An 11246-nucleotide genomic window follows, 5' to 3' on the forward strand; every position below is an offset into this window, starting at 1 on the left:
AGAAGAGAGAACTGGGGGTGGGGGTGGGCGGGGAGAAAAGTGCAACAATGAATGAATGGAAATCCAAAATCTCTGTAAATGTTCATTGAAATTAATAAAAAACAAAACAAAACAAAAAACCGGTGTTTGCTGCTCCTGCAATTTACACATGTCACCACCAGAGGGCCACACGACACTAGTCTATGGCCCACAAGCTATGCCAACCTGTGGTTAAAATACTGCAGTTTCCATTTTACATTTGGTTTTCTAGTTAAAATAATAATTCCATTCCCTGACTAACTACATCGACCATGTTTAATTTCCAATTTTAAAAACAAGATCTTAGGTAGTTTCCCCTTTGAAATATAACAAAAGTTTAGAGTAATTTATCAACTCAGACACTTAGGAAAAAAATCACACTATGTTCTTGAGTTAGCTTCTCACTTTCTCCCCTTAGCTAAGCATACTAACAACTTCACACAGCTTCCTGCCGCTTTTATTCTTAAACAATATACTGTTTAATATTCTCAGCCAGTTATGCTTCATTATCCTTGCTGTCAAATCCTTGTTTTAAAAGTACTAAAATATATGCTGTACTTATTTTTACACAAGTAACCCATGTGCTAAACAAAACAAGATACAAAGCTCATTGCCTTCACGTCAGAACTGACTGAAAGCTGACCCACACACAGACTAATGGAGGCTGTAAAGGGCAAGGGAGCAAACTGGTCATCTTTCTCCCCAGAAGCGAATGGTTGATTCAAAGCATCAGAGAGGTGGTCCTTTGGGATGGCAGCACAACTCTATCAGAGTGCCCTAAACACTGTGCATTCAAAAATACAATGTTCATAAACTTTATGTAACAATTACCTGATTAAGATATTTTTTTTCTATATTTTATTAATTTTCATAAACATTTACAGAGATTTTGGGTTTCCATTCATTCCTTGTTGCACTACTGGTTAAGATATTTTTAAATAGTCTAAACTCTTGATACCAACAGCCAGGAAATCAAAAGACGAATTGCATTGGGAAAAAGTCTACTGTCAGGGACCTCTCCAGAGTACAGAAGAACAATGATGTCAGTCTGGAGACTAAAGTGCGCCTGATACAGGCCATGTTCTTCACAATATATGCTATGCATCAGAAATCTGGACAATGATTAGGGATGATGGAAGGTGAATTGATTCCTTTCAGCTGTGGTGCTGGAGAAGAGTACCGAATATACCATGGACTGCTAGGAAAACAGACAGATTCATCCTAAAGAGGGTGAAACTGGCTGCTCCTTGGAGGCAAGGATTCTGAAGCTTCATCTGACATACCTTAGACATGTTGCAAGGCGGGACCAGTCCTTGGAGAAGAACATCATGTTCAGAAGAGTAGAAGGGCAGTGCAAGAAAGGAAAACCCTTGATGAAATAGATCTACTCAGTGACTGGGGTAATGGGGGTAGGTGCGTCAGAGACAATAAGGTTGGCTCAGGATACAGCAGGGTTCAGAACTGTCATACATAGGGTCACTATGAGTCGCAAGTGATTTGACGTTACATAACAACAACAAAATTATTTTTGGAGTTTTGATGGCCTAGTGGCAAGAAGCTGCGCTGCAATCACAAAGCCACACGGTTTGAGGCCACCAGCTACAGGAGGAAGGATGGGCAATCTCCTCCTGTGCAATTAACTGCCTCTGGAAACCTGTCAGAGGGTCAGTGATGGGTCGGTTCCAACTCTACACAACTACAAACTATTTCTGACTGATGCATCATCCCCCAAAAAAGCTATTTTTAAAATTCTTAAGTTAATTTAACTAGAATATTAATATTAGCATTATAGTTTGGATGTCGAAAAGGTTGGAAGCTAAACTGACACAGTATGGAATGTTTCAATGCTGAGGATCAGAAGTCCTGAGCCCAGCCTGCCACTCACAAGCCACGCAGCCAGGAAGAAATCACTTAATAAAGTTCTAAGTTCCAACCACTGTAAAAGGAGAAAGGCAATTCTAAACCCAAAATAAGCACCGCAGGATCAAAATTATGGATGAAGAAAAAGAGAAAAGGGAGGGGGGAAGGAAATATAGTCTGTTATTAAAAAGCTCTGCATAAATTGCGAAGGGGTAAACCAATGTTCAGTGTCAGACCCTGGTGGATGAGGCCCTGTAGTTAGGTTAGTCACAGGGACCCCAAGTGCAATAGAAACCCTGTGTGTCCCTGCATCACCCTCACAAGCTCCAGGGTGCAGGACACTGCAGTCACTTTGACAACCCATCTCCCTGAAGCTCTCCCTCTCTTTCCTGGACCCTCAACTTTTCCAAGCGTGATGTCCTTTTCCAGGAGTGGCCCCTCCTGACGACAGGCTCATAGTCTGTGTGACATGTCCAAAACTTCAAATCTGAAACTTCTTTTGCAACACATCATCTCCCCAAGCCTCCAAATATGAAAAAAGCATCCTCAACATCTCACAAGATTTCCTGCATCAATGATGAAGAACCAGGAGCAAGAGAGCTGTGCTGGAGTCCCTCACTAGCTGGACCACATAACCATGCACAAGAGTCCCCACACTCAGCAATGCAGACGGCACAACCCAAGCTCGGCCTCCTGGCAACATGTTACCAACCAGCACCAAACAAACTTGTCTCCACCCAGAGCCCACAAAAGACCAAGGCAAAGGGCGGCTGACTCTGAAAGGCTATTTGTACGCTCGCCCGTGCTTTTGTAAGAAGAACTTAAACCTTCACTAGAAGTTGTTTTTCTGGTAGTCCTAGTAGTAGAGAAAAGAAAATTCACTGTGTGTAAGACAGAGGTGGTCGATGTGCTGGAGAAAAATCTTGCTGTCAGAAAGCTGCTTCCACAACTGGTAACATTCAGTCCCACCATCATCATAGAGAATTATCCTGACTCTTACCGATCTTCTAAAATGTCTTGGAGGAGAGATGGGAGCAGGGGGAGAATCTTCGTATGACCCTCTCAACTAACAATCCATTAGTCAAAATAATAATTAAAATATGCCCTATGACCTCTGGAAAATTGCTTTCAGGAAATTGTACATAAGCCTTCTTCTCTGGTAGAGCTCCTGCAGTATTTCAGTTGGATATATACCTAGCTCTTTAATAAGAAAAATACTTCAACAATTTGTTTTGACTGTAACAATGGCTCAAGCATGTCAGAGATCTTGAGAGGTCAAGGTGTTGATCTGTTCTAAGTCATTGTTGATTTGAAGGCACCTAACAACAACATGGACTCTAATACAGGTTAACTTACTGGGATCAGAAAAGTTGATGAAATCATGTTGTTGTTGTTGTTAGATGTCATGGAGTAAAGTACGACTCACAATGACTCTTTGAACGGCCGACCTGAACCCTGTCCTAGCCGGCACCACACTCATCATCTCTGACACACTTGAGCCCATTGCTGCCATCACTATTGCAATCCATCTCATTGGGGGCCTCGCCCTCCTTTGCTGACCCTCCATCTTTCCAAGCATGATGTCTCTTTTCCAAAGCATTTATTGCTTTCAATGAGTTGTGATATGTGCAAACGAATACCAACAACATCAGGTGTAAGAAGCTGAAGCAACAGCAGAACCATCTCCACCTTATCCGGACACTCATTATTTAGGTAAAATCCCACTGTAAGCCACTACTTCATTTCCAAGAAGTCAAAACAAACAATGAGTACATTGACAGGGACAGTATTCCTCACTTTCAGGAGAAGGAGATGTGCTAGCTATTTCTATAGTTAGTCATGAGGCAAACAGGCATGCTATCACAAGAAAAGCAGTGTCACCCTGCCCGCCCTCTACCTCCAGCCACCCTTACGGGGCCTCCACTGATTGAAGCAGAGATTGATACAAATGTTGGAAGAAGAGAAACAGCTTAACAAAATGCTGTCACATGACAGCAAGAGATGAGAACACAAGGACGCTGTTCCATCCATCTCTCTTCTGAACAGAGAAAATTCAAATCACAAACAAGTCCATGATGGAAAGTTACTGTTAGTTGAACATGAACCAGAAAAGGCATTAGTTAGACTTTTCACCATTAAACATTTATTGACATCTAAGCAAAACAGGTCTGCCATAGAAATAACTTTTTGAATATTTGTATTCATTAATGAGATCATTCTTCTCCATAAAGCCCCTGAATGGAGAGGGAGAAAGGATACAAAAAGATGGAGTGTCACAGTGCCTGTAACAATGGACTTGGGCCTATCAGAGACGAGGAGGATGGTACAGGACAGGACACGGTTCAGACCTGCCGGTCACAGGGTCACTGTGAGTCAGAGTCGGCTCAATAGCACCTAACAACAAAGAGATATATCAAGGGCACTTTCACTTGTTTATAGTATTCTAGATGCTTGGTTCACCACCACCAAGAAACACTCAGGGTCCAGTACTGAACAAAGTAGAGAGAAACACACAAGCCCTTCTCTAAAACTCCATTTAGCGAGGGAAGGTGTCCTGAGAACTCTGCTCCATCACAGCACAACGCATGCTCTGAAAGGGTTTTTACTAATTCTTATTGTCCTGGCTGAACAGAGATGATGATTTATTTCACTTGAAACTGTATAGAAAATTTAGACATGCAGGTAAGTAGAAAGAAGAAATAAAAAACAACCTCCAACATCTATTGTCATACCCAACCACCTTTGCTCCACAACTTTAATGATATTCTATTTAAACAGAAAAGGGTTTAAAGAGGGGAGTTCTTAACTTACCTGAAATTATTGCAGCCAAGGACTACTCCGACTATGTTCTTGCCAATGTCATGCACATCCCCTTTCACAGTGGCCAAGACAATGGTGCCCTGGTAAGGATCCTGGAGGGGAAGCCAAGGAGCTGAGCACTGCTGTCACCATGTCAGAGCAGAGAGCCCAGCTCTCTAAGTCAGACAGATACTGGCATGCAAAGCAATTACATACTACAGAAATAATCATATCCAGAAGGCTCAGAACTTTCACCACCTGCTCTCTAAGAGAATGCTGTAAGCCCATTAGTTTCCAGGACAGCCAGCACAGGGGCCAAAGCACTACTTAACCAAGACTGTGGGCTTCGCCATGGCAAAGAACTGTTGAAGTAACAACGCAAAGCAGCTGTGCAGCTGAAGGTTCCATCTCCTTAATTCCCAAAGCCTGATGCAGGTTTATTGTCAGAAATAAAGGAATAGGGGATTGGGAGATGGGAAAAGTGAGGGGCTTACGCAGTCAGAATCTGGGACCCTACATAAGCCCAGTACACCGGGTCATTCTGTTACCATCCCATGTAACACCATCCTACACATCGTCAGCATCCCCAAGAGAAAGCATGCCAAGCAAGTGGGGTGTTTACAGACACCACAGTCTGTCCGTGCCACCCCTAAACTCCTGTCCACAGAAGAAGTTACCTTCTTCAGAGCTGACTTCAAAGGAAGCCAAATGAGGTTAAAACTCAAATGAGCTTGCTTTCTGGCAGCACAGACAACAAGGAGGTTCCAGGTGACCCTGGAAGTCGTACCAAGGCCACCACCAAGATGCGGAGAATAGTCAACTAAGAGTCTTCAAAGCACAAAGGTTTCTTGATAACTTCAAGGGCAGGGCCTGGCTCTTCCATAGTCCCCAACACAGAGCAGGAGCTCTGGAAGGGCAGGCAAGTGAGTGAATCAATGGATCAGTTGTGAATTCACGGGCTTTGATGGGAAAATTGTGCCTCCTGGAGGAGCTGATAGAGCCATGTACAAAGGAAAAGACCTGAGACCTTTGGACACTTGGTAAATGATAAGCCAGGTGCCCACGATCTCCCCTAGTTCATCCTCAGGGACAACAGCAAGTAGGTCTTTCCTCACCCCAGTCAGCCATCCTTAAACCCTCCAGCCTCAATAGGGTAACTTGCCTCTTCTTCCACTATGCCACTGAGCACTTGAGTTTCTTCTCTTTCTTTCTCCATGAAAGGAATAAGGTGGCCAACAGCCTTCTTCATGACCCGGGCAGATTTTATAACCTAGGGAAATGCAAAGAGTTAGGTACCGCAGCAAACTATCTGCATGGCTGCTAAATTATCACTGGTGATATTTCAGTACAAGAATGCACACTGTCCTCTTCAGGCCAGCTGATGCAGAATCTGGTCGTGAGAGTGGTGAGAGAGGAATGAGCTCCCAGTAGAGAAGTCCACTGAAGGAAGTACAAGCAGAAGGAAATCCAGAGCAGAAATCAAGTGTGCAACTTCTGTCCCCTAAACCTCACTCGACTTCTTCTCTGCCTCGCAGGTACTCCCTCCTCCCCAGTTCAGTGCATCCTCCATGTTTCATCTTCTCCTTTGGGAACCTTGTCCACATCAAGAAGCCCCATTTTCAAAATAGGCATCTTTAGGGAGCGCTAGTGGCCTAGTCGTAAGATGCTGTACTGCAATGCCAAAGTCACGTAGTTCAAATTCACCAGCTGCTGCTTAGGAGAAGGATGGGCAAAGTATGAATCCTTAAAGATGGAACCTGGAAGCTCTGGCGGCCTAGTGGCAAGAAGCTGCGCTGCAATCCTAAAGGCATGCAGTTCAAATCCACCAGATGCTCTGCTGGAGAAGGAGGGGCAATCTCCTCCTGTACTAGTCAGATCCAACTCAACGGTACACACACAAAAAAAAATAATTAAAAAACTAAAATAAAAATTTAAAAAAGAACCCACAAACAAGCTAAGACATTAAAAAAAAAAAGTCAATCCTAGAATTGGTCAAATCAAACCTTAAAACTGTAAACCCTGCACTTATTTTGGGCTTTATTTTATTTTGTTGGGGAGACAGGAGTTAAGGGTAAAAGGTAATACAGAAAGTTAGCATATGAGGACCCCATGAACCTGCGCGTGACATCTAACCACCCTCCCCATCATCCGAGAGATGGCTTTACCCCAAGTGTTAGCAGTATTCCTAAATACACTCGAAGGAAGAAACAAACTTCAACGTCTCCAAGCTCTCATCTAAATTAGAACTGGAGAAATACACCCACACTCACTCTTCTTTTATTAAAAGACATAAAAAATGACTGACTTGAAATGTCTTCCCGTCCTCTGCCCACCTGAGGTAGAAACATTTTTCCAGCTCCAAAAAGGTCACCAACAACTTTCATGCCGCTCATCAGGGGCCCTTCGATTATATGCAGAGGCCGTGGGTACTTCTCCTGGTTTAACCTGGCTTCCTCCGTATCTTCAATAATATGCTTTTCAATGCCCTAAACACACACATAAAAATATATACACACACATCACATCAAATATGTATCTTACTTAAAAAATTTACTTACATTTAATTACCAACAAAGTGGGAAATACTGAAAAATGTACAGCCTCTGGAACCAGAGGGACTAAGATCCTGCCTCCACTCAGTTAAGCAGTCTTCGGCTTCCTCAACTTAAAAAGGCAATGTTGCTGTTATTTGCCGAGACATAGCTAACCTTGCAACGGGTTTTTAGAGGCAGAAATCACACAGGAGATCATCCATCTTTGTCTCACGAGGAGCTGGTGGATTGAGCCACACGCCTCTGGGATTGCAGCGCAGCTTCTTACCACTGGGCCACCAGAGAGCAATAGTATTTACCTAACATGGGCTATTCAGGGAGCTCCAGTGGCCTAGTCCACACCGTTGGAGATAAGCTGCTAATCCAAAGTTGGAGCCTCTTGGTGGTCCGGATCTATGATAGCTCCTTGGATGCAGGATGGGCAATCTCTTCCCATACAATTTAATGCCTCTGAAAACCCACATGCTGGAGAGCTATGAGTCAGTTCTGACTCCACAGCATATAATGACTTTGACTGAAAAGAGTTATTCTGAGGATTAAATTAAATAATCCATTAAAGTGCATAATTGGCTTTAATAAGTAAATCTAAATGCATGCATTGCTATCAAGCTGGAATCAACCCATAGCTGACCCTCCAACAGGTTCCCAATGGCTCTAAGTCACAGGAATGAGATCGCCTAATCTTTGTTCTGAAGAATTGCTGGCGGAATTGAACTGCCTGCCTTTGGGCTGGCAACACAACTCCCTACCCAGTAGTAGGCCACCAACCAGAGCTCTCTGCTATATAGTGCTGGCTGCAGTCAGGGTCCAATAGCCCAGGGAGTGTCCTCCTTCAGCACCAGAAGTACCCTGGGTACTTCTAATTCATAATGTACTTTGTAAGCCAGTAATTTAATGCATTAATCAGCTCTCCTATGAAGTCCGTATGCTTCCTCACTACAGTGTTAAAGCGACAGACAGAAGGGAACAGTGGGCACAGGCTACTCTGGCAGTGGATTCTGTTCAGTCAGCCTTCACTGATCAGACCACACTCATCCACAGTCCCCAGAGGACGGCCACTGAGATAGAGCTGGCTAGTTCTAGAAACTGAAATACATGAACCCTAAGAGGTCTAAGCAATTAAAATTTAAATTTCTAGTGTTCAAGAAAGAGTTCTAAATTCTCCACAATCAGAAATGGGGGTGTGCAGTCAAAAGGTTCTTTCTCTTGCCTCAAATTCCAGTTCCCAGAAGGAATTAGACCAGGACTGGCTACCGATGACTCCCGGGCTAACGCAGGGCTCCTCCACCTCAGCCCTATGGGCATGTTGGACTAGAGATGTCATTGTGAGGGCTATCCAGTGCACTGGAGGAGAGCAGGAGTATCCCTGGCCAATGAAGGCAAGAACCACCGTAAAGCTCCTTCACACATGACCAAATTGATCCAGGGGCCAAAACAGCTGCAGTCACAGAGCACTCGCCCAAGGAACGCTCTCCTCCAGCATCGGGACTCGAGCCCCAACAGCCTCCACAGGTTCAGTGCCCAGGACTCACCTTGATCAGGGCGTACTCCAGGCGCTCTTCAACGTGGCCACTCCTCCACTCATCCGTCTGGGCCACCTTCTTCCCTCCTTTGCCGTGAGTCTGAATGGAAAGCAGGACAGAGAGAAAAGGACCACAACAGAACATTTCACTAAGTAAAAAGTAGATCTGGCAGCAAAAACTGTGACTTATTCTTCTTTTATGTTCCCAGATCCAAATAAAGTGCTGAGTATGAATTAAGATAGATGCTAATAAATGTTTGGAAAAAAGAGAAATCTTTCAGGATTTCAGTTTTTTGTGGAGGAACAAAGGAGGTTTCCTTTTTCTTTCTTTCCTCTTTTTCTGAAAGGTAAAAAACTTAGAAAAGAATGTTTCCAGGACAGTCCAAGGAATTATACCCAAACCTGATGAGTTATTTAAGCCCTCAACTAGGATTGCCTCTGTTCACGAACATGTGTAGGGAAGTTGTAATAAAGGTAAATTCAACAGCATCCTGTATCCAGACACACTAAGAGGGCCAAACCCTGGTCTATGCTCTCAGAGACTGTATGAAATACACAAAGAAAGGAAAACTAAGAGACCATGTGTGCCAAGGCTCAAAGAACAGAGAACAGGGAATATTGAGAAAGTGCAGATCAAGGTGGGGATGAGAAACTTTGAGAAGAACTGGCTCTTGGCAAAGGACAGATTCAGCAAAGGGAAGAGGCAGCAGTGAAAAAGGTACATATGGTGACCTGCTTCAATACTTCTATGGCCACTTTTGCTATGATAGTCTAACAACACAGACCAGATCAGATCTTTCCTGTGACACAGCCAGTTGTGTGGAGCACAACCCCTCTCCACGCAGCACTCTCTCGGGCTGTCTCTTCCAGCTTCATCCTTTTCTATTCCCAAGAGGCTTCAGTCACTCTAAATGGCTCCTTACTCTCTTAGTCCTGGTCTTTCATTTCTACCCATTTATTTTTTTAGCAGCCCCCACAATGTCAGACACCACCCACAGGCAGATACTTCTCCCTGGCAAGACCCACAAGGTCCACAGAGGAGATAAGCATCCGTGAGCCACAACATGCTCTCCCTTTAGACCAGACCCAGCAGGCACCAGCTACAACCACTGGCTGATCTGACGACCAAGTCCTACAGAGATAGGAGAGAAATGGCCAGAATACTAATTCTCATTTAAAAACAAACCGAAAACAACAGACAAACTGGACAACAGGACAGAGAAGGCTCCCGAGGCAACCACTCCAAGACACGTTACATCCAGAACTACTAGAATCAAGCCTATCCCCAAGATCGCCCTGGAGCCAAACAGCAGAACAGCAAACACAGAAAAAAGGATAGATTTACCTGTAAAATTATTTACAAACCAACAAAACAAGATCATTAGGCCAGCTATTATTATTTTTTTTAAAAAAGGATGAGAAGAAGGCAAGGAAACTAGTGTACTGGAAAGGGAACAAACACAAAGAGAACATGGACAGGCTCTGAAGAGGTTACCCATGTTACCAACAATCTGCGCACACAAACTGCCAAACGGACATCCAATTCATGTAAGCTTTCATCAAAAACTCAGTAAAATATCAACTAAAGGAAAAACTAGGTAATAATTTGGGTCTCAAAAAGTGTAACACAGAATCACTCTGTGACTCCACAATCTCAATCATACATATGTGAAATGAAGGCCAGAACGCAAATGAAAACTCTATACACTACTGTTTGTTAGCAGTACTTTTTCACAACAGCCAACAATGGTAACTGTGCACCATGGACGAACGAATAAACAAAACTTGACATACACACGCACACACACATGGAAGCCTACCCAGCCACAAACAGACATTCAAAAGTCCCAATCCACACCACAGTAAGGACGAACCCTGAAGGTATGATGCTGAGAAGAGTTAAGTCGGGCACATATGGACAATGACTTGATGGTTTCACGTATACAAAATAAGTAAAGATATTAAGAATCCAAGTAGTTTCCAGGGTGAGGAGGAGGAGGAAAGGGGAAGCATTTGTGGGAGGTAAAGGTGGAGGAACACTCTTGGATGAAGACACTGAGCATGGTCAGTGTAACTGGGCTGTTCATATTGAAAATGATGAGCTGGTAGGTATTTTCGTGGGTATGTGTTCACCACACTTTGAAAAAGAAAGAAGAAGAATATTCTGACAATTAGGGCTCACTCCACAGCCATCCTATTCACAGCAAGCATTCATCTAGTCCAAAGAGATGTGACTTCTGTTAGGGACCCATATAATGCAGAAGCAACACGTGAATGACAAGGAACCAAGACACTTAAAACTGCTTGTGACCAAAAATAACTTACTCTTCATTTAAGCCAAATTCAATAAATAAAGCTTACTACTCAAGTATGAAAATGAAGAGGACCTGAAGCACCTGCTGCATAGGGTCAAGGACTACAGCCTACAATATGGATTGAGGCTCAATGTCAAGAAGACAAAGATTCTCACCACTGGACCAATTGGCAGCATCAGG

The 11246-nt window shown here is 43.6% G+C and overlaps 1 protein-coding gene across 1 annotated transcript in view; it reads right to left on the bottom strand.

Annotated features, from left to right (window-relative positions):
• MTR (5-methyltetrahydrofolate-homocysteine methyltransferase) overlaps nucleotides 1-11246 on the bottom strand; it is a 93747-nt gene that overhangs the window by 30944 nt on the left and 51557 nt on the right. Inside the window, exons 18-21 of the mRNA XM_006895369.1 lie at nucleotides 8762-8851; nucleotides 7011-7163; nucleotides 5840-5947; nucleotides 4690-4790 (exon numbers count right to left, since the gene is read on the bottom strand). Of these exons, the coding sequence (XP_006895431.1) occupies nucleotides 4690-4790; nucleotides 5840-5947; nucleotides 7011-7163; nucleotides 8762-8851 (452 nt within the window). The remainder of the gene's footprint in view (nucleotides 1-4689; nucleotides 4791-5839; nucleotides 5948-7010; nucleotides 7164-8761; nucleotides 8852-11246) is intronic.

The sequence above is a fragment of the Elephantulus edwardii genome, unplaced genomic scaffold (assembly GCF_000299155.1).
Source record: "Elephantulus edwardii isolate Elephantulus edwardi_28Jun2011 unplaced genomic scaffold, EleEdw1.0 scaffold00166, whole genome shotgun sequence".
NCBI lineage: Eukaryota > Metazoa > Chordata > Mammalia > Macroscelidea > Macroscelididae > Elephantulus > Elephantulus edwardii.